The sequence below is a fragment of the Rana temporaria genome, chromosome 1, assembly GCF_905171775.1.
Source record: "Rana temporaria chromosome 1, aRanTem1.1, whole genome shotgun sequence".
Taxonomy (NCBI): domain Eukaryota; kingdom Metazoa; phylum Chordata; class Amphibia; order Anura; family Ranidae; genus Rana; species Rana temporaria.
Window position 1 is genome coordinate 478,890,431 of NC_053489.1, and position 23,103 is coordinate 478,913,533.

Here is a 23,103-nt window from a genome sequence, read left to right on the forward strand (position 1 = left end):
CTTCCTGCGTACTGTTATATGGTGGAACAGTGATCAGAATACACTCCTCGTGTACTGTCAATTTATAAAATAGAGACCAGACTATGCTCCTTGTTTACGGTCACCGGATGGAACAGAGACCAGAAAACACTTCCCGTGTACTGTTATATGGTGGAACAGAGATAAGAATACACTCCTCGTGTACTGTCAATTGATGGAAGAGAGACCAGACTATGCTCCTTGTTTACGGTCACCGGATGGAACAGAGACCAGAATACACTTCCCGTGTACTGTTAACTGATGGAACAGAGATCAGAATACACTCCTCGTGTACTGTCAACTATTGCAATAAAGACCAGAATACACTACTCGTGTACTGTTAGCTGATGGAGCAGAGCCCAGAATATGTTCCTCATGTACTGACAATTGAGGGGAAATCTTCACAATAAACCCTTAGAACAGTGGTTCTCAACCTTTCTAGTGCCGTGACCCCTTGATAAAATTTCCCAAGTTGTGGGGACCCTTAACAGTAAAATTATTTTGTAGCATGGGTTGTCAGCACCCAAGGCAAGGCAAGTAATTTGCGCCCTAACCTACGGACATTTAGCGCTTCCTGAGTCCCTTCCACTCGTAGAGTATTAAAACCCCTTATGGTACATTTTAGGATGTACCACTCTTTCTCTTTGTTCTCCTTTCTTTCCCTTTTACCTTTCTCTATCCTAAAAAAAATTCCCCCATCTCTCTCACTAGCCGTATTTTTTGTTCTCTTATTCTTTGTCTCCCTTTCTTTGTTCCTCCCCCTCTTTTTCTCTCCCTTCCATGTATTCTCTATTTTTACTCCTTGGTGGATTTGGGATCAGTGGCAGTGCTGGCGGGGAGTTGGGATCAGTGGCAATGCTGGGGGAGGAGTTCTGATCAGCCAACTTAGGTGCTCTTGATCAAGGTCATCTGCTGATCTGAGAACTGTAGTGGGGACTTTTAATGGTAACTATAATCACAGGTAGTGTTACTCACTGTGTCTCTGACTTTGTGGTGTCTCGTAGCAGTGACACCTATGCCGAAATCAGGATATAGGGTCTCCTTCAGCCCCTCCTACTTCACATTCCTGACCAGTCATCTGACCTCTAGTCTCTGCCCTCCAACCATGCCGTGAACTGAATGGGCGGCTGCGAAGAGGGACAGCCCTGTTGGGCATCCGCAAAAAAAAGACTAGTAGAGCAGTGCGTGCTTCAGGAACAGCCCAGAATTTGGTGACCCCTGGCAAATCATGATTCGACCCCCGAGGGGGTCCCGACCCCCAGGTTGAGAACCACTGCCTTAGAAGGTAATAATAAACCGTCTCCTTTATATCCAAAACAAACAAAAAATAATTTGATGGGGGTTACACATTACCTTGACTGTGGCAGACGGTACTAAAATGTCCCACTTATTCTTCCTGCTTTATACCAAGTACCATAAACTGCCAGATAGTACTCCTGAACTTTTCAAGGCCTTCTAGCTTTTTAATATTTCTCCTCTCAGTGCAACTAAAACCCCCGCTCCCCTCACCCCAAAGATGCCAAGAGCATGGTGCTCCCAGCCATGTCCCTCTATGTGACAGCAGTCAGTGCCTGAGTTTCTTACCCTCTGCCAAAAGAATTGGCACCTTGGGGGCAGGTAGGTGTGCCTAAGCATATTCAGATGCTAAATTTAAAAAAGTAATTATTTGCATGATATGTTCAGGGGGCTTCAGGAACACAGAGAGAAGGATTTCCGACAAGCTTAAATTAATGCCTGATAAAATTAATGGTGGCTGATATGCAAGGGTAGCTTGAAGAGTATATCCAGTCCAAATGATTTTCAATTTTTTTTGGCTAAAGTGGGAAAGGGTAAGAACTCCTGTCAGGTTGTTAATGCTATGAGGGCTCCATTAGATTTACTATAACTTCCGCTGACATCAATGTCACTAAACATGCATGAAAATCTACAACAGCAATGCAGACATAAATAAAAATGTATTTTAGTTTTGGTTAGAATGGGGAAGGTTTAGATTTCTTGTCTGTTGCTGCATAAGAAAAAAATTCTCTCACATCTTTTCCCCCATTGTCTTTTTACCAGACAGGAAAACAGGACATGAGGGAAAATCTGCAGGAAGACAGACAGAAAAAAAAAAACAGGACAGAGGTTATAGCCTAGTAATAAAAAAATAAAAAATGTCATATCTTTTTGTGTTGCTATGGGAGAGTTTGCCACACTTCCTGTGGTAAAATGTTGTCAACAGGACAGGAAGTACAAGTAGGCCTCGTACACACGACCGAGTTTCTCGGCAAAAACCAGCAAGAACCTTGCTGGGAGATATTTTTTTGCCGAGGAAAAGGGTCGTGTGTACATTTTGGTCAAGGAAACTGTCGAGAACCTCGATGAGCCAAAAAGAGAGCAAGTTCTCTATTTTCTCGACGGGAGTCTGATTTTGCTCGTCATGGATCTCGACGGGCTGGTTTTCAACGAGAAACTCAGACGTCTGTATGCTAAGAAATCCCTGCTTGCTCAGATTAAATTATGAGACTGGAGTAAAAGTAGCATTTGTAAAGAGAGGCCCGGAGCAAAAACCAGCATGCATAGGCGCAGGGCCGGCCATGACGGGGTTAAAGAAAAGCCCTGCCATGGTCGGGGGGAGGGGTTTGCAGTGAAGGAGAGCGGTGGGAGGGGAGGTTATAAATCACCCCTCCCACGCTTCCCGGGTTAACACGCACGAGGGGCGAAGTTTCCCACCCACCCTCCCTTTGCTGGTTAGTTTTGAGGGGGCAATTGGTTTATGGGGGTAGTAACGGGATGTGATATGGTGTTTGTGGTCTGGGGTGCTTTCCTGTTTTTTCCTTTTTTTCTGTCTCTCCACACAGGTGCGAAATTATGATGTCGTGGCGGCGGCGGGTGTTTTGGACTTTGCAGGAGAAGAAATTACCCTAAAGTGGATGCCATTACCCAGAGGTGGTATGGGTTCTGAAGGGGCTGGTAGTCCAGTCTACCAAGGTGTAGCTGGGAAGTGGTTAATGGGGGCACTGCGGTCAGGTAAGGTCGTCTCTGAGTCAGGTTTTCGGCTTGAGGCCTAAGACCAGAGTTAGGTATCGCAGTGCTCATAAAGGTTTAGCATGGTTAAAAATGGTTTAATGTGCCTGCAAAGTCCAGCACCAGTAGTGTTAATATTGTATTTCATGTTTACTTATGTTTATGTGTGGAAATTTTATTTAATGTTATTTAATATTTAAAAAAGGTTATTTAAAAATAAATGGAGGCTGCTACGGCCAGTTTTTTACTCCAAAGATTACAGTAGTGGTTTCAGTTATTTATTAAGGTAAAAGTTGAGTAAAATGTGGGTCTTAGCAGATAAGGGTTTATGTATTTATACCATAGTCATGGAGATAACACATTTTTAAAGCTGTAACAGACTGAAAAGTGCAAATCGTCTCTTACCAAACTTTTATTTAACACGCAAACACCTGAGATTAGCAAAAGCAGCCTCAAGAGTTTAGCCAGTGGAATCGAACTTCCCCTGCCGAACTTCCCCTGCCCCTGCTGTGTTGTATGTCACCGCGTTTGAGAACGAGGAGATTTTGGCTTGACTGTGTGTACGCAAAGCAAGCTTGTCGAGTTCCTCGACAAGCCTAACAAGGAACTTGACGAGGGAACGATGTGTTTCGCCCGTCTAGTTTTTCGGTTGTGTGTACGAGGCCTAAATCTCTCTGACAGAGCCCCAGATAGGACTAAAAATTTGACAGAGGTTCTGATCTTTTCCCACTTAAACTAGAAAACCTTTTTTTGGGCTCGACATACACTTGAACTAGGTGATTTAAGTGACAGTAAAGGGTCACGTTGAATAGGAATCATTGTTTGTCCTTGCCAATATGACCTTTTAAGTTTTACAGGTTTTCAAATCTCATGCCAGATGACTATTAGTGTTCACAGAACATATATGGCACAAGACCAGCTAATCTGTATTAACTGGCAGGGCATACTGAATATGTGTAGTCACATTTATGCTTGTACACAAAGCACAGTAACACTGGGTATGTTTGTGAATACTCCTGGAAACCAGACTCCCAATTCCCAAGCCAATCTGCTGTGATCTTAACAAATCCACTTCATGCCCAAAAGCCTCAGGCATCAACCTGTGTGAACTTTAATCTCTTCAATGCTGTCTGCAGAATGGGATACAGATGACTTTTAGTACAGAAATCCAGGATCCTACTAACTGCTTCTGCGCAAATGACCTTTGGTCAGAATGAGAGACGTTTTTTTTTTACGAGGGTTGTATTTGTGTGTATATATGCAAATGATGTACAATAGCTTTTACCATTGCTCATACATGTCAAACTTCTTTATTTGTTATATTTTGCCATCAAAGAAGCCTAAATTATTTACAGATGAGGCCACCAGCAGTCAAGAACCTGGACTGAGTGGTCTGATCTGCCTGGGTGGCCAAATATATGGAGATATATATATATACTGTATGTGTGTGTGTGTGTGTGTGTGTGTATACCAGTAAACATAACATATAAACTTAATAACACTAGTGATGGTCAAACATGTCTCAGTTTGAAAAATCGTGCAAAATATTCAGTGAACCTGAACTTTTTGTAAACCCCATTAAACTCTGTGAGGGGCAGATCTTGTTACTAAATTCTGGTCATTTGTAGAGCTAAAAAGCAAGCTATTGTGAAACAATTGTGAAGGGAAGCATGACACTGCAGTGGAAAACACGTACCAATGACAAAATAAAAAAGTAAAAGGAAAGAAGAAATTTTCATTCAAATTTCTGATTGACATTGAATATAGACAAATACTTTAAATACAGACTTGGGCGATGCCATAAAGCAGAACTAAAGGCAAAAGTACCGTATTTATTGCCATATAACACGCACCCTAACTTTATGAGGGAAGTTTCAGGAAAAAAACTTTCCACAGCTCCCTGCATATAACACGCAGGCACAGTTTACCCTCTATTTTTAGGGTAAAAAAAGTGAGTGTTATACGCCAATAAATACAGTACTTACCTCAGTTCCAAAGCTTCTATGCTCTTGAGCTCCTTCATGGGTACTGGCATCTTTGCCCTGGCTTCTTCTGGGTGCCAGTGTTTGGCTGTCTGGACTGGCAGGTGCAGGATGATCTGATTCCCATGCAGGCGCAAGGAGTGTAGTCATCCTGGCACATAGACACTCTACCAGAAAATAAACTGAGCTGCGTATGCGTAGCTGAATGAACATTCTACAGGGGATTGCAAACAGGGAGGCAATAGTATTTTATTGAAGAAGATACATTGCATTCTTTTCTGCAATAAAGAACCTGCCTGTTTGCATTTTTTTTTTTAAACTTTAGTTGCACTTTAAAGGTGTAAGGGAGCTACGAAACAGAATGACAGCAACAGCATGACTCTGGCATTGCATATTTGGCTATGGAATGATTTTTTCACATACACTGAGATTGTCTTATATACATCATCAGCACCCCAATCCAATTCATTTCAGTTAAAAAAAGTATTTTTTCTTCAAGGTAGTTTAAGCTATGATGCATGCTATTTCATCAAGCAGTACTTAGCTGGCTTTGACCAGAGGAAGTAGCAGCCACAACAGGTTTAAAAGCTATAGGAAGGTATCTGCTCAAAAAATACAGCTAAAACAGATGGTTCTTTGTAAAAATTGGCCAGTGGTAAAAGAGTTTAATGGCATAGTTTGTGACCTCATTTATTATGACATCACCCTAAGCATTATCTTAATAGGTAAAAAAATGCCTTTGATTAGACCTGCCTGTTGTAGTATTTTCTTCAAACTATGGTGAAAGGTGAACAAGTGCTATCAATATTCGTAAGAAATGGATAATCCAGTCCCCTGACTACAAAAGGGTGTGATCACAGCAGTCAGATTGACTGTGCATGCTGGCGCTGACTATTGTATGTAAGGACTGTGTAAGGCCCCTCTCACACGGACGGCAATTTTGCCGCAGATAAAAGCATGTTTATGTTTTGCTGGAATTCAAGATTCCAGGCACAGCGGTCAGCTGCATTTGTACAGTGTTTTTAGCTGCGGTTGCGTTTAGCCGGGGCACGATATTAAACGGGGATCCGACTTGGATCCCTGCCAATACCAAGCACTGTGTCTGGTATGAATCTTGAGGGGGAATTCCACGCCAAATTTCAAATAAAAAACTGGCATGGGTTCCCAAAACAGGAGCATACCAGGCCTTTGGGTCTGCTATAGATTTTAAGGGGAACATCCGTACGCCGAAAAAACAGCGTGGGGTTCCCCCAAAATCCATACCAGACTCGTATCCGAACAGCAGCCCGGCTGGTCAGGAAAGGGGGTGGGGACTAGCGAACGCCCCCCCTCCTTAACCGTACCTGGCCACATGCCCTCAACACCTGGAGCATGATGGGACTGTGACGTCATAAGAGGCCTATATAAATCGGTGCGAGCCGCGTACAAGGCATTACAGCGGGAGGAAGCGACGTGTCAACATCGAAGAAGAGAAGAAGAAGGCAGAAGGCGACAGAAGCCCGGGCACCCCCCCTCTCGTAAAAGGGCTAAAGAAGAGAGCGGTACCCCCAGTGGAAGAGAACCAGACAGCGGTGAGGACCGGGACCCCCCCCCCCCCCGCAGAAGACGTTGAAGAAGCCCAGGAGGGGGCCGCTGTAAAAGAGCTAAAGAAGAAAGCGCCCCCACCCCGGCGGAAGAGAACCAGACGGCGGTGAAGACCGGGACCCACCCCCCCAGCAGAAGATGTTGAAGAAGCCCGGGAAGGGGCCGCTGTAAAAGAGCTAAAGAAGAAAACGCCCCCCCCGGCGGAAGAGAACCAGACGGCGGTGAAGACTGGGACCCCCCGGCAGAAGACATCGAAGAAGCAGGGCCCCCCCTCGTAAAAGAGCTAAAGAAGAGAGCGGTACCCCCGGCGGAAGAGAACCAGACGGCGGTGAAGACCGGGACCCCCCCCCCCCCCCGTAGAAGACGTTGAAGAAGCCCGGGAGGGGGCCGCTGTAAAAGAGCTAAAGAAGAAAGCGCCCCCCCCGGCAGAAGAGAACTAGACGGCGGTGAAGACTGGGACCCCCCGGCAGAAGACATCGAAGAAGCAGGGCCCCCCTCGAAAAAGAGCTAAAGAAGAGAGGGGGGCCCCTGGAGCTGACTAATAAATGACTTTAAAAACCCTGTGTAGTGTGTTTTTTTACATTTTTTCCCACCAGGTCAATGGGTAGGGGTACGATGTACCCCATACTCATTCACCTAAGGTGGGGGGCCGGCATCTGGGGGCCCCCTTATTAAAGGAGGCTCCGGGATTCCGATAAGCTCCCCTCCCCCATCAACATGAGGACAGGTGTTTTGGGGTGGGGGGGCCACAGGGCGCCCCCCTGCCCCAAAGCACCTACCCCCCCATGTTAAGGGGAATGCGGTCTGGTACAGTTAAGGAGGGGGGCGCTCGCTCGTCCCCACCTTCTTTCCTGACTGGGCTGCTGCTTGGATATGGGTCTGGTATGGACTTTGGGTGAACCCCACACTGTTTTTTCGTACGGGGGTTCCCCTTAAAATCCATAGCAGACCCAAGGGCCTGGTATGCTCCTGTAGGGGGAACCCATGCCGTTTTTTTATTTGAAATTTGGCGAGGAGTTCACCCTCAAGATTCATACCAAATGCAGCTGACACAGTGCACTGCGATTACCTGCGGTTATTTGCCAATAGCTGCGGGATTTCGCAGCTGGGCGCATCCAGTTCTATTTTTTCTATCCGCACAAAACCGCAGGTAACCGTAGTGTGTGAATGATGTCATAGGAAAGCATTGTGTGCTTCTAGCTGCGGTAAAATCCGCAGCTAAAAGCACCATTCTATCCGCCATCAGTGTGAAAGGGGCCTTAGGAGAGAGGATGGGGTTGATTTACTAAAGGCAAATAGACTGTGCACTTTGCAGTGTAGTTGCACTCTGCAAGAGCAGTTGCTCCAAAGCTTAGTAAGTGAGCAAAAGCTCTGCTGACTTCCATCATCCAATCATGTGCAAGCAGAAATGCTGTTTTGTAAATATTCCTTGCATGAAGCTTTACCTCATTTACTAAGCTCTGGAGCAACTACACTTTCAAAATGCACAGTCTATTTGCCTTTGTAAAAATAACCCCATTATCTCTCCTTACACAGTCCTTACATACAATAGTCAGCTCCAGCATGCACAGTCAATCTGACTGCTGTGATCACACCCTTTTGTAGTCAGGGGACTGGATTATCCAATTCTTAAGAATATTGGCTCTTTTGACTCAGCTGAGCTGGGCAAAAGCTAAGCAATGCATTTTGGGTTGTTCCTAATTTCTGGCACAAACACGTATCTGCTTATAATTTTCGATTTGGCCCCAAAATCGAACCCCAGGGATAAAATCAAGGATGTAGGGGACCTGAACCTTATCTACTATTACACACTTTGTGGGTTCATCAAAGAGAAACACCAAGACAGATAAGCTTAACATACAATAAAAATAAGCAAGTTTAAGGCACCTGCTGATTGATTATTTACAGTGGTTGGCAGTAAAACAATGCAAAAAGCCCTTTTGTACGCAAAGTCACACTTTTTTTCACAATTGCCGCACTAGCTGCATCTTTTATTTCAAACCCTTTAAATTGAATTACTATTTAGCAAATCCAAAAAGCAGATTTCTACTGTATGTACCAAATATTTGGCACATCAACAATAATTTATCTAGCCCAGAGTATTTACTACCTGTTGGAGCATTTCTGTACAACACCACTCAGGCCCCGTACACACGACCGAGTTTCTCTGCAGAATTCAGCCAGAAACTCGATCGGAGCTGAATTCTGCCGAGAAACCCGGCCGTGTGTACACTTTCGCCGAGGAAGCCGACGAGTTCCTCGTCGAGCCAAATAGAGAACATGTTCTCTATTTCCCCGTTGTTCAATGAGGAAAGTTGGCTCGCCGAGATCCTCGGCGGCTTCACACAGAACTCGACGAGCAAAACGATGAGTTTTGCCCGTCGAGTTCCTCGGACGTGTGTACGGGGCCATATTCTTCCTGTTTTCACTAAGAAAAAATAGTAAAGTATTAACCATGCAATCAATGCATTGGAATATTGGAAAGAAGGTAACATTGTGGGGGCACTGATAGATTGTAAGGTAAAGCAAGCCATGCACTTATAGATTATTTTTTTCATTCAGCCTGTGTGCTGAATGAAAGAAACAGGTTCCTCCATCCAAGTTAAACAGCGTGGATGGATGAATTTCCCCTGCTGGTTATTGTACTCTGACAGCTGGCTCCAGTAGCTGTCAGAATACCTTAAAGCGGGAGTTCACCCATAAGACAATTTTTTAAAACAATCCCCTTAGATGGATGCTCGTTTTGTCTAGGGGAATCGGCTAGTTGTTTTAAAATATGACCTGTACTTACCGTTTTCGAGATGCATCTTCTCCGTCGCTTCCGGGTATGGGTCTTCGGGAGCGGGCGTTCCTTCTTGATTGACAGTCTTCCGAGAGGCTTCCGATGGTCGCATCCATCGCGTCACTAGTAGCCGAAAGAAGCCGAACATCGGTGCGGCTCTATACTGCGCCTGCGCACCGACGTTCGGCTTCTTTCGGAAAATCGTGACGCGATGGATGCGACCGTCGGAAGCCTCTCGGAAGACTGTCAATCAAAATAGGAACGCCCAGTCCCGCAGCCCATACCCGGAATCGGCGGAGAAGATGCATCTCGTAAACGGTAAGTACAGCTCATATTTTAAAACAACTAGCCGATTCCCCTAGACAAAACGAGCATCCATCTAAGGGGAAAAAGTATTATGTACGGGTGAACCCCCGCTTTAAACAGCATCTGCATCTGATTGGATACAGGCTCTTTTTGGCTGACAATTTTCCATTCAGTCATCTTTTGTCAACTCGGGGTGGTGTCAATAGGGGCACGCACAGCTCAAATTTTGTCCGGTTCAGCATGAATCGTCCAATATTCGAATGTTGTATGACAGCTATACAGTAAAGCCCATCTCCAGGATGAAAGTAACCAACCTCCCACCCCTCCCTCTTGCCTCCTTCTCATTCATCACTGATTTAAAAATACAGGTAAGGAAAAGTATACACCTGGTGGGTTGGTTTTAAAGGGTGGTAGGAGGCAGGGACGAGAAACCATACACTTTGCTGGAGTTGGGCTTTAAAGCAGTAGTAAACACTGCTTGGTGACTTGTACCTACAGGTAAGCTTATAATAAATTGTATTGTATTTTATATGATTTATTTTATTTTGTATATGAATTTGACACTGGGATTCCCTTTCTTTATGTAAACCTATGGATTAGGATATATATGTATGAGGAAAAATCTGAAGTGTATGTATATGATGTCTGGTGATATATGTCCCCAATGGGGAATGAAGTAGAAGTACACAAATACCTTGAATTGCGATTAATGCGGTTAACAAGCATTTCGCAATACGAGCTATTTTTTTTTTTTTTAAATCCTGACTCGGTTTGTTAGCATTGTCTCAAAAAACGAGCAGGATTCAAGCCTCTGCAGGGTGCAGTACCACATTTGGCCAGAGGTGTGGGGGTGCTGGTGACACTCGGAGTGTTTCTGAGTGCATCCAACCTGCTCCGAGCAGTTTTCGAGTGTCTCCGGCGCCCCCCACCTCTGGCCACATGCGGTACTGCATACAATAGAACTCACTGCGGAACAAATTATCTGAGTTTCCATTGACTTCTATGGGGAAACTCGCTTTGATATATGAGTGTTTTGGATTACAAGCATTCTTCTGGAACAAATTATGCTTGTAATCCAAGGTACCACTGTATATGTTTTTATATATAATCAACTGCATTGGCCTTCCCATATGAGGGAGGGTTTCAAATTACATGAGCTAATACACTTGACCCCAGCCATCATATAAAAACCATCTACCTGCATTCCAAACCTAGCTCTGAAGAAGAGGGAACACCCCTCAACACGCGTCAGTTTTCTTTGGACTTTTAGGCTGCATTCACACCTTGGCGTATTTACGCCCGACGCCCGACGCTCGTGCCGCTGGAGGGGTGATTTTACATTGTTGTCTATGAGATGGTTCACATCTCACGCCGAGCGCCGAAACGCCGTACGCCTGCTGCCTGAAAACAAGTCCCAAACCCTTTTTTTCAGGCGGCTTTCGGCATAGACAACAATGTGTTGTAAAAAAAAAAGTTAAAACGACCCGTTTTGTCGCGGCAAATCGCGGTACAATACGCCGCAATTTGTAGCGGCAAAATATGCCACGTTATAGTGTGAATGCAGCCTTACATCCCACCTAAGTTTACTGGCCAGAAGATGCAAAGGAGGCACTTCATACTCGTTGCCTGATATTTATTTTTATTTATTTTTTGCTTTTTCTGGTACAATCTTTTTTATTGAAATTTTTTAGAAATTAAAAACGATTATAATAATCCCATGCAGGGGATGTAAACAATAAACATAACATGGCACAGCTTAATAATGCACATTAGACGCAAAATGTGATAGTGGGAATTGTTGAACATCAACAACCTTCCGGCCAAGGCAAGGAGAGGAAGACAAAAAAAAAGAGAGGGGGGGCTAGGTGGTGAAGGGGGGACACCGGGGAGAAGAAGGAAAGATGAAGGAAGAAAGGGGGTATTGAGCAAAAAGATCGGGTAGGGAAAAGACAAGGGAAGGGTACCCCCAGGGCGGGAGGGAAGAGGAGGTCAATTGGCGAGGCCTTAACTGATCGGATGCAGAGTGGGAAGAGCGTAGGACCACCACGGGCCCCAAACCTTGAGGAACTTGGCGTGGGAATCATGAAGAATACTGAATATCTTCTCATTAACCACTTGACCACTGGGCACGTAAACCCACTTAATAACCAGACCAATTTTCAGCTTTCGGTGCTCTCACAATTTGAATGACAATTACTGTCATACAACATTGTACCGAAATGAAATTTTCGTCCTTTTTTTCACACAAATAGAGCTTTCTTTTGATGGTATTTAATCACCGTTTGGGTTTTATATTTTTTGCGCTATAAGAGAAAAAAACCCTGAAAATTCTGTAAAAAAAAATAATTTTTCTTTGTTTCTGTTATAAAATTTAGCAAATTAGTATTTTTTCTTCATTCTTTTGTATAATGTGAAAGATGAAGTTACGCCGAGTAAATAGATACCCAACATGTCACCCTTCAAAATTGCACACGCTCGATGGATCACTGGATCTGTGACTGCATTTGTCACAGATCCAGCCCACAGCACTCGTGCTGCATCCGCTCTCTCCCCTCTCCTCTCACACTGTACCGTTCGGTACAGAGAGGGGAGGGAGGAACCGGCGTCATCACATGACGCCGGTTTGTTTACAAGTGATCGCTCCGTCATTGGACGGAGCGATCACGTGGTAAACCGCCGCTATCAGCGGCGATTTATCGTGATGCGCCTGGTCCGGAGGTCACGGACATTCCCGTGTGCGCGCCACAGGGGGCGCGCGGGAGCGTGATTCTGGGAGGACGTCCATGGACGTCCTCCCAGAGTTAAGTGACCGCCTTGTAGACGTCTTTCATCTATAAGGCGGTGATCAAATGGTTAATCATGAGAGTCGTTAAGATGCTCTTCACCTCCGCAAACGAGACAGCCGGCTTCTTCCAACTCGTTGCCTGATTTTATCACTCGTGTGTGAGTATGCAGTTTAACTTTTTAATAAATTCAAGTGTTGCAAAGGTAATGCACAAGGCTGGTGTGCCCTCTGTTCCTATTTCCTTTTAGAGTTTTTTCTGGGTTTCCCCTGACCTGTTTAGAGTGGTGGCGTGATGGTGAAGATCTTCTTCTCTACCACATGGCAATCTCTTGAGCGCAGGAGCATTTGCTTCTTTTTATAATAAATCTTACCTGTAGGTACAAGCAATATCTTCTAAATGTCCCGCTTTTAGGAGCTGTTCACTATTTCTGCAACTGGTGACGTCACCAGCGCATGCCGTCCCTTCAGAGTGCTCTGCCACGATCGTGGCTCCCGCACACATGCGTTGAGGTGATATCATAAAGGCTCCGCCATTCAAATGGTCGGAGCCTGCGAACCTGTGAGGAAGACCCGGATGAAGATGGAAGCCCTGTCAGCAGCGAGAGCATGCCGCTTGAAGGCAAGTCTTTCATAATGTGCTAGTATGCAGTGCCTGCATATTTGTCCACCTTTATGCTACATGTAAAATGCACATATGTGAACCCTCTGGGTGTTGTATTATGCTACATTGAGAATTAAAGGTAAATGTGAGTTAAATCATTGCGTTGTGTTAACAGCTCATTCAAAATGAATAGGCTAGATTAGCGCACTTAGGCTCTTCGTGGCGAATCTCCTCGCTGGAAACACAGACAGCAAAAATATCTGACAAGAGCTTATCCTTTCCTACTCTCTGGAAAAATCTACATTTTTATTCTAGAGAAACACTTTGAGGATAGCACGGGTATTATTTATACTTTCTATATCAACGTAAATTATATCTAACATGCATATTTTTTGACAATTGTGCAAACCAATAGCAACTCCCTGTTTAATGGATACTGTTCACACACCTAAAATCTGGCTTGTGGCTGAATGACATCTTTTACTTTGACGGATGGTATGAGGAAATAGTTTGACAGCCTTTTGTCACCATGGATCTGTTGCTATGCTAGGAGGACTCTGCTATGCACACAGCGCTTACACACTCCAGGAGCTGGTGTCTCACTGGGCAGGAGTTTTATTGCACTATATTACATGCTGCTCACAGCCTAGAGCATTGGTTCTCACGGCTGACTCATCCAATAATAATCTCCTCAGGTTATTGAAGCTTATATACAACTGTCAGTGCTCCTCCTATGACAGATATAGCAGCCTACAGATATGGCTACCTTTCATCTCTGTACATACAGGCTCCAAAGGCAAAAGTGCATGTGGCATCTGTGTAAAAAAAATAATTGCTGGTCTCTACATGTGAGGATTGATTCGGTTTATTGCGGATAAAACCAGTGCAGCGCAACCCAATCAATATCTGTGCATATACAACATTAAACCTTAAAGAGGTGCTCCAGTAGTTTTTGTGTTTATTAAAAGTCAGCAACTACAAAAAGTGTAGCTGCTGACTTTAATAAACACACACTAACCTGTCCCAGGATCCAGCGATGTGGCCGGCCGAACCCTCTATTCTCTCCCTCTCCTCTTGCTGGCATTACAATTGTGGGCATCCGGCTGTGACAGCTTGTGACTTCACTGCCAGGATGCGCACTGCACGTGCACGAGTCGCACTGCGCCTCTCGAATGGTCGGGCAATCTTCAGGACCTGTAATGTGTCCCAGAAGATTGCAGGGAGGAAGGGGAGGGGAGAACTTCCGCTCGGATTGCCTAGGCAGTCCCAGCAGGAGTGGGAGCAGGTACCTGTCAAAAATGGATACCCGCCCCCCCCCCCTCCAACTAAATGACATGCAAAATGTGGCATGGGGGGTGCTTAAAACAAAGCTTCCTATTTTGAGTGGAGCTCTGCTTTAATATCTGTGAAATAATCAGAGATTATTAAAACATAATCTGAATCTAAATATTTGTGGGAGTCCACAGTAAATTCTCCAAAAAGTTCAGCTTTAACTATTCCAAAAACATGCAAAGTTCAGAAAAAAGTAGTCCAGTGCTCCCCTAAAGATTCTGGTAAAATATATACCTCCACGCCCCAGGTGGAAAACCTGCTCACCGCAAGTTCATGCATCTGTGCTAATATATGATTCAAATCAGATTCACTCCACTAGGAACCCGTCTCTGATCCTCCTCAACTCCAGGCTACTTAAATCTCCAGCTGGCAATGTACTCTTCTCCAGCATATAATTCACATGTAATAGAAAGGCAGATACATAGGGCCAGATCCACAGACAGAGTACGCCGGCGTATCTACTGATACGCCGGCGTACTTTCAAATTACCCGCGTCGTATCTTTAGTTTGAATCCTCAAACCAAGATACGACGGCATCTGGGTTAGATCCGACAGGTGTACGTCCTCGTACGCCTTCGGATCTAAGATGCAATACTTTGGCGTCCGCTGGGTGGCGCTCACGTCGTTTTCCGCGTCGGGTATGCAAATTAACTATTTCCAACGATCCACGAACATATGCGCGGCCGTCGCATTCTCTTACGTCGTCTCTAGTCGGCTTTTTCCGGCGTATAGTTAAAGCTGCTATTTTGCGGCGTATAGACTTGCCATGTTAAGTATGGCCGTCGTTCCCGCGTCGAAATTTGAATTTTTTTTTGCGTAAGTCGTCCGTGAATCGGGGTGGACGTAATTCACGTCTAAGTTAAAAAAAATGACGTCGTTGCGACGTCATTTAGCGCAATGCACGGCGGGAAATTTAGAAACGGAGCATGCGCAGTTCATTCGGCGCGGGGACACGCTTCATTTAAATGAAACACGCCCCCTAATCGCCGATTTTAATTCCGCCGCCAGAAATACACTACGCCGCCGCAACTTACGGCGCGTAATCTTTGAGGATTCGAAAGAACGCCAGGTAAGGTACGGCGGCGTAGCGTATCTCTAGTGCTTACCGTCTTAATAGATTTTATTTGCACTTCTTTATGTGCAAAATAAGCACTTGTGGGTTTAACTAATTATTTTGTTGTATAAATTTAAGGGGGCATGGTTTTTCTAATAGGTGTCCCTTATTCCCATCTCAAAAAGTTGAGAGGTATGCTTACAGGTTAAATAAGTTTGCCTTCAAGTTGCTTCTAAATTCCCTTTTAGCTGCTTCTGACCTCTTTCTGAGCTGCGTCTGACCTACTTCTCAGTTCACTGCCAGCCAATATTGCACTACTATTGAATCGTATAGATAAAAAAGCAAACCTAATGCAAACAAATGCCACAATAGATATATACAATCTCATAGTGAAGTAGTCATTTTGACAGAGATGTCGGAAATTTATTGAAATATAGGACGCAGATGATTCCACAGGTGATATCTTTTCCCACAAACAGGGATGCATGAATTGGTCATAATTAGTAAGGCAAGGTGCAAAATAGATCTCAGCAATCGGAAATATTTGCAGTGATTTCTGTAAATGGAAACTGTTGTTTTCAATTACTGCCCTTCAGGCAATCACTATACGTGAGTAATTACGTCCTGTTAGAGTAGTTGATGTTGGCTACAGTTTTCAATGCTGAACACACAACTGCCAAAACTACATAATTAATAATACTGGGTTAGGGCAACCATAATGCCTTAACAATGGTATAAGCATTCATTAATTCAAACCTAACATGGTTCAGTAAACAGAGAGATTCGGAAAAGCAACAGGCATAGAGATAAGATGCAGTGTGCAGGTGCTGGACACAAAAATTCTGCTACTCCTACTCTGCACACAGCCACATCCAGCCATCCATCAGCTCAGCAACAATGAACATGCTGCATGATGAATTAAGACTGTTGACAGTTGAGCCAGATTGTCCTATAACTTTAGACAAGGCACAGTGGAGGCCCATCCATAGGGGGTGCATGGGCGCGCCCCCCCTCCCTCCTAAAGCTAGTTACCAAAAAAAAGGTCCTTTAAGTGCACTATGTAAAGGCAGCAGGACGTCTATGCAATCACGTGATTGCAGGTGAGACGCTTCATTTTCCTGCTTTTGGGAGTCCTTGTGGCGCAAAGTAATGCGCCTGAACACTCCCATCTTGCAATCATTCTCCTAGCTGGAGTGTTTTCTATTGGCATTGCCATAGGACATGGGAGGTGCTTTCCTCGGAGCCGCGGCATCAATCCCAGTTTCTCTATGCCAGTGGGAAACCAGAAGTGACGCAGCGGCTCTGTTGATGGAACGCACGGCTCGAGCGGCGCCTTCTTTTGCAATCTCTCAGCCGGATTGGTAGGTTCAGAGAAATGTAAAATAAATTAAAGAGAAAAATATATTGTTATATATTATTTATATTGATATATTTGTTTTAAAGGCTTTACCAGGTTAGGAATGGAAAATACAGTATCTAGCAGTGGAGTGGATGCAGAGCAATTATATGAATACAGTGAGGCTGCATGTGATATGCACAGTGAGGCGCAATTTATGGCACAGTAAGGCTGCAATTGATGGGCACAGTGAGGCTGCAATTGATGGGCACAGTGAGGCTGCATTTGATGGGCACAGTGAAGCTGCAATTGATGGGCACAGTGAAGCTGCAATTGATGGGCACAGTGAGGCTGCATTTGACAGGCACAGTAAGGGCTTCATTTGATGTGCACAGTGAGGCTGCATTTGATGGGCAGAGTGAAGCTGCAAATGATGGGCACAGTGAAGCTGCATTTTATGGGCACAGTGAGGTTTCAATGGATGGGCATAGTAAGCCTGCATTTGGTGGGAACAATGAGCTTGTGAGCTTTTGATGTGCATAGTGAGGCTGCAATTGATGGGCACAGTGATCCTGCATTTGATGTGCATAGTGAGGCACATTTGATGGGCCCAGTGGGCCTGCATTTGATGGGCACAGTGAGGCTGCGTTTGATGGGCACAGTGAGGCTGCGTTTAATGAGCGCAGTTAGGCTGAATTTGTAGGACACAATTAGGCTGCATTTTATGGGCACAGTGAGGCTTCAATTGATGGGCACAGTGATCTTGCATTTGATGGGCACAGTGAGCTTGCATTTGATGGGCACAGTGAGTCTGCATTTGATGGGCACAGTGAGTCAGCATTTGATGGGCACAGTGAGCTTGCATTTGATGGGTACAGTGAGGCTGCAATTGATGGGCACATCGAGGTTGCATTTGATGTTTACTGATTTAAAAAAAAACACTGATTTATGGTACATTTATTGTATTCTTTAACAGTTGACTTTAATATTAACATTTGCAATATTTTATCTAGCTGTAATGATACATAATCACCTGATAAATTTACAGTTCTGCATTACTAACAGCTTAATTTTTCAGTTTGGTTGCGCACCAGCTGCCACTGACAACACCTATACTTATGCATAGTTCTGCTAAAGGCAGCACAGTTAAAATGTAGGCATTGGTCACAGTATTACCATGAATATACAGTTTATTATATGTGGATGAGTACATGGATGGATTAAGTCAGATAAGAACACACTAAACAGATTTTAAAGAGCAATGCTTCCAAGTCTAAGGATGGCTATGCATAAACATATTGTGGATTTTTGCATGCAATGTAAACAGTTACAGTGCTAGTAAAGCATTGTTTCTCAACTTTTGTATCATGAAGGAACTCCATCGGATTTTCTGATCGTGTGTAGCCCCATCTGAGTTTTTTCATTGGAAATTCTGATGAATTCCATTGGACTTTAGATATAGAACATGTGCTATATTTTTCCGATGGAATTCCGTCGAAATTCCGATGTGATTTGGTTGGGCAAAAGCCTGATCGTGTGTACGCGGCATTAGAAATAACTTCCAAGTCTCAGGAAACCCCTCTTAGAAATGACCATATCTACAGCTCTGGTTACAATAATGTAATGGTCACTTTCAAGAATGCTTTTTAGGCTTGTGGTCATCAGGAAGAATCCACCCTTAGGCCTCGTACACACGACCGAGTTTCTCGGCAAAAATCAGCAAGAAACTTGCTGGGAGATATTTTTTTGCCGAGGAAACCGGTCGTGTGTACATTTTCGTCGGGGAAACTGTTGAGAAACTCGACGAGCCAAAAAGAGAACATGACGGGAATGGAGAAAATTGGCTTGTCGAGTTTCTCGACGGCTTCACAAGGAACTCGACGAGGAAAATGATGTGTTTCGCCCGACGAGTTTCTCAGTCGTGTGTATGAGGCTTCACAGATAGCATTAAAAGATCATTGTTGTCAGTGGTTACTTATTGGTTACAGAAATTGCGCATGGCTCAAGGAACCCCTAACAACCTCTGGAGGAACTCTAACGTTCCACAGAACCCTTGTTGAGACTTAAGAAAGGCTATGCTAAAGTTTTGTTACGTAACAACGTAGTTGTTGTGTTGCTTTTCTCTTTCCCAAAAAAATATCAATGTTCTTGTGATTGCAAATGCATTGCTGAAAGAAAGATTGCACGAGTCAGAAGTAACTGTCGCTGCAGCATCTGGTGCCGGTGACTTGTCCTGAATGTTCCACTATGGGGGAAGTTCCTTCACTGACTGCGCAGGCGCAAACTTCCCGACGGAAATCCCTGAACCTCGCCCGGCATCCAGGCTCTTTCTTTAACATCCCCGTGGATTGGAGGATGTTAAAAAAAGAGCCAGGAGGTCGAGCGAGCGAAGCGAGCCGTCCGAGCGCAGCGAGGACGTGAGGCCGACTGGCCACTTTCCTCTAAGTCCACGTCGCCCTGGATGCCGGCCGCCGTTCGGGGATTTCCGTCAGCAAGTTTGCACCTGCGCAGTGCTTAAAGGAACTTTCCCGATAACTGGAACCATCTCAGCGCATCAGTTCGCGCATGCGCTGGAACATCCGTGATACTTGGAACCAGCACGGCAGATCACCGGCCAGACATTCTCTAATGCAGATCTTGCAAGTCGCACGTAAATTTTGTCTATCTACAATCAACATTATAGTGTACAGTAAAACCTTGGTTTGAGAGCGTTTTGCAAGACAAGCAAAATGTTTTCATAAATTTTGCCTTGATATACAAGCGATGTCTTGTTATAAGAGTAGCGTCATGTCACAACTGAGTATAAAAAAGAAGGAGGAGCCTCTAAGTGTAGCAATATGGTTACATTTAATGAACATTTAGCAACTTATTGCTACACTTAGAGGTGCCTCTCTTCTCTTTTATACCCTGTAAAAAAAATGCTTTGATATACAAGTGCTTTGGATTACACGCATGTTTCTGGAACGAATTATGCTTGCAAACCAAGGTTTTACGGTACTTATTTAAATTGTCTTTCTTACCTTTTAGCTTCTGGTTATATTCTGTTCTGTCAGACTGACTCCTGCGCAGGGTTCCTGAATTTCCATTTTCCCCATTGGTGTTTTGCTCTACTATGGTGTCTGTTTTCCTCCTCTCTAACATGTACAGCCTGCTTTTGAGAAAGGTTAGATTCTTCTTCTTGATCCCTCCAGAATCTTTTCCACTCATGTCCTTGATGTCCATGGCCGGTCATCCAAAAGCAGCCTCTCCGTTGCCACCGCTTTATTTTCTAAGTGTGTGATTCCAGCAATGGAATGAGTCAGCGCTGGTTCTAAGTAATCAGCTGTACCTGCGCTAGTAACCTGTCTAAGGGAGACACCTGTACAGCTCATAGCTCCTCCCCTATGAAGTCATGTTACAATGTACCTGAGGGCTTGTCACCTGAGACACTCGCAGCACAAGCTGGCAAAGCAGCACTGGCTCCTTTTTTTTTACCCAGGCCAAACTTAACTTCCTTAGGCAGAGGAGTGTGCGCTCTTCCCTTTAACTCCTTGAGTGATAATAAAGCTTGGAATGATTGCACATTGCTAAGCCCTTCAACACAGAGGGGAGTCCAACCTCTGCATTCAATGCTTTTGTTATCCTTTCCCTATTGTGCCAGCCATTTGTGACAAATGCACAAGCAGCTTTAGAAATTTGGCTAACGTTTGGGACACACAGAAAATGTAGTATGTTACCTGCAACTAAAAGTGTCAAATGTTCTCTAGGGCTTTGTATTGTAATACAGGTGTCTGCACCTAGTGAGGAAGACATTGTAATCTCTATACTTATTTCCTTTACTGATGAAAGGATTTGCTAAGAAGTAAAGCTAACAAACCAAGCCCTCGCACAACCCCCGCTCATCATTTTCCTTCCCGGGGGAAAGCTTGACAGCGTAAAACTGGTCATACACCAGTAGAATTTCAATTGAAATTCTGAAGAACTCGCTCATCAATGCATTCGATCTTGCCATCACTGAGTCAACTTAGGGTGTTTTCACACTGCCCCCTTTGACAAAAAACACGTTAAAACTGCATATGTGTTTCCTGTGCGTTTGTCTGGTTGGCATGCACTTGTGAAACATGAACACGTGACTCCAAAAACGCACCAAAAATGCAATCGCCGTGCATTTTTTTATGCGTTTTTCAACTGGGAGCTACATTTTTGGTGCAGTTTTGAAAAGCACGCCAAAGATGGAGCATGCAGGACTTTTCAAAACAGCCCCTTGTACCCTTTTATGTATACCTAATAAACCATTTACTAAGGATTTGGAGTGCCGGCTTCTTCTATTGGAACATTTTTTTAAAACACACCGCACCCGCAGAGCAGTGGTGTGACGCGTCCCATAGGATTTAAAGGGAGATATATTTATTGTTTTTCTTGTGCTTTTAGCAAGATAAACTCATCCAGCAAGGTAAAGCCGCGGCAAAAACACATCAGTAAGAAAGAGAAACAAAATGTTACCCCAGCTCCACTGCCAATATAGAAGTCCACAAGCTGTGATCCGGTGCTCTAGCCAGGATGTTCAGGTCCCACAAACACAATATTTGAATCAAAATGGGCTGGCAACTTGGATGTTCTTGAATAAAAGAACTTTATTAGTTACATGGGTACGGTTACAGGCTATACGCTGACGCATTTCCGCTAAGAAGCCTTCATCAAAGGGCACTAATTTAATAAAAAAATCCCTAGGATTTCATCCAGTCTTGATATTTGAATGGAATCCCAGAAGTATTAAACAGGTTTCTATTGTGCCTATCACATGCACATTACAAATGTACAATTTTTCCCCAACGAAACCACATTCATGGTTAGAATTTTATTTGTTCAGATAAGAAACAAGAAACACTTCCCATCCTACTCCTTAAAGCGGAGGACCCCCCAATTTTTTTTTTTAAAAGCCAGCAGCTACAAATGAACACTTATACAAATAAAAACTGCGCCAACAGAAAAAGACTAGCAACCGAGTTCTAGTCTGAATTGCTAAAGAATAAAGGGCCAGATTCTGGTACAATTGCAATTGCGGCGGCGCAACGTACCCCGTTTACGTTACACCGCCGCAAGTTTTCAGTCTAAGTGCCTGATCCACAAAGCACTTACCTGGAAACTTGTGTATCGTAAACACGTCCGGCGCAAGGCGGCCCAATTCAAATGAGGCGGGTACCATTTAAATTAGGCGCGCTCCGGCGCCGGACGTACTGCGCATGCTCCGTTCGCTTTTTTCCCGACGTGCTTTGCGCGAACTTACGGCGGCGACGTGTTTGTGAATCACGACGTCCGTAACGTACTTAAGCCGAAAAAAAAAAAATTCAAAAGCGACGCAGGAACGACGGCCATACTTTAACATGGCTGGTGTAAAGTTAAGCAATGAAAAACATTGCTTAACTTTGCGACGGGAATCTACGACTTGCGCCGACGTAATGACGGGAAAAATCTTCGTGGATCGCCGTAACTGCTAATTTGCATACCCGACGCTGGTTTACGACGCAAACTCCCCCCAGCGGCGGCCGAAGTACTGCATCCTAAGATCCGACTGTGTACCGTATTTATCGGCGTATACCGCGCACTATTTTGCCCTGAAAATCAGGGCAAAATCGTGGGTGCGCGATATACGCCGATACCCGCTTTCCCGCCATGAGTTTGAATACTGCGCCCGCATATAGCGAGCGCAGTACACTCGTGAATCTTCGGCCAGTCTCGGCGCCTCTCGTACTGACGTCCTGACGTCCTGAGCGTACAGGACGTCAGTGCGAGAGGCGCCCGAGCCTGCCCGAAGATTCACGAGTGTACTGCGCTCGCTATATGCGGGCGCAGTATTCAAAGTCGTGGCGGGAAACGAGCGGGAGGACGCTGCCGAAGGACGCCGGACCCGCTGAAGATGGACGCCGGACCCGCCGAAGATGGACACCGGACCCGCCGAAGATGGACACCGGACCCGCCGAAGATGGACACCGGACCCGCCGAAGATGGACACCGGACCCGCCGAAGATGGACGCCCGACCCGCCGAAGACGGACGCGGGACCCGCCAAAGAGGACACCTGAAGCCACAGAAGGACGCCGGACCCGACGAGGCCGCAGATGGACGCCGCGCAAGACATCAAAACTGTAAGTACAAAAAAACAAAAAATCTTTTTTTCCCACAGGATTGGGGGCCACTTTGGGGGTGCGCGGTATACGCCAGAGCGCGTTATACCGCGATAAATACGGTAATTCAATTACACCTGTCGGATCTTAGGGCTATCTATGCGTAACTGATTCTATGAATCAGTCGCATAGATAGAACAACAGATACGACGGC

General features: G+C 44.9%; 1 protein-coding gene across 1 annotated transcript in view; it reads right to left on the reverse strand.

Moving 5' to 3' along the window:
• The window catches only part of ARHGEF38 (Rho guanine nucleotide exchange factor 38), a 139,469-nt gene extending 119,230 nt beyond the window's left edge, over positions 1 to 20,239 (reverse strand). The window contains exon 1 of the mRNA XM_040329693.1: positions 19,807 to 20,239. Within this exon, the coding sequence (XP_040185627.1) occupies positions 19,807 to 20,008 (202 nt within the window). The 5' untranslated portion in view covers positions 20,009 to 20,239. The remainder of the gene's footprint in view (positions 1 to 19,806) is intronic.
• Positions 20,240 to 23,103: the final 2,864 nt, after the last annotated feature.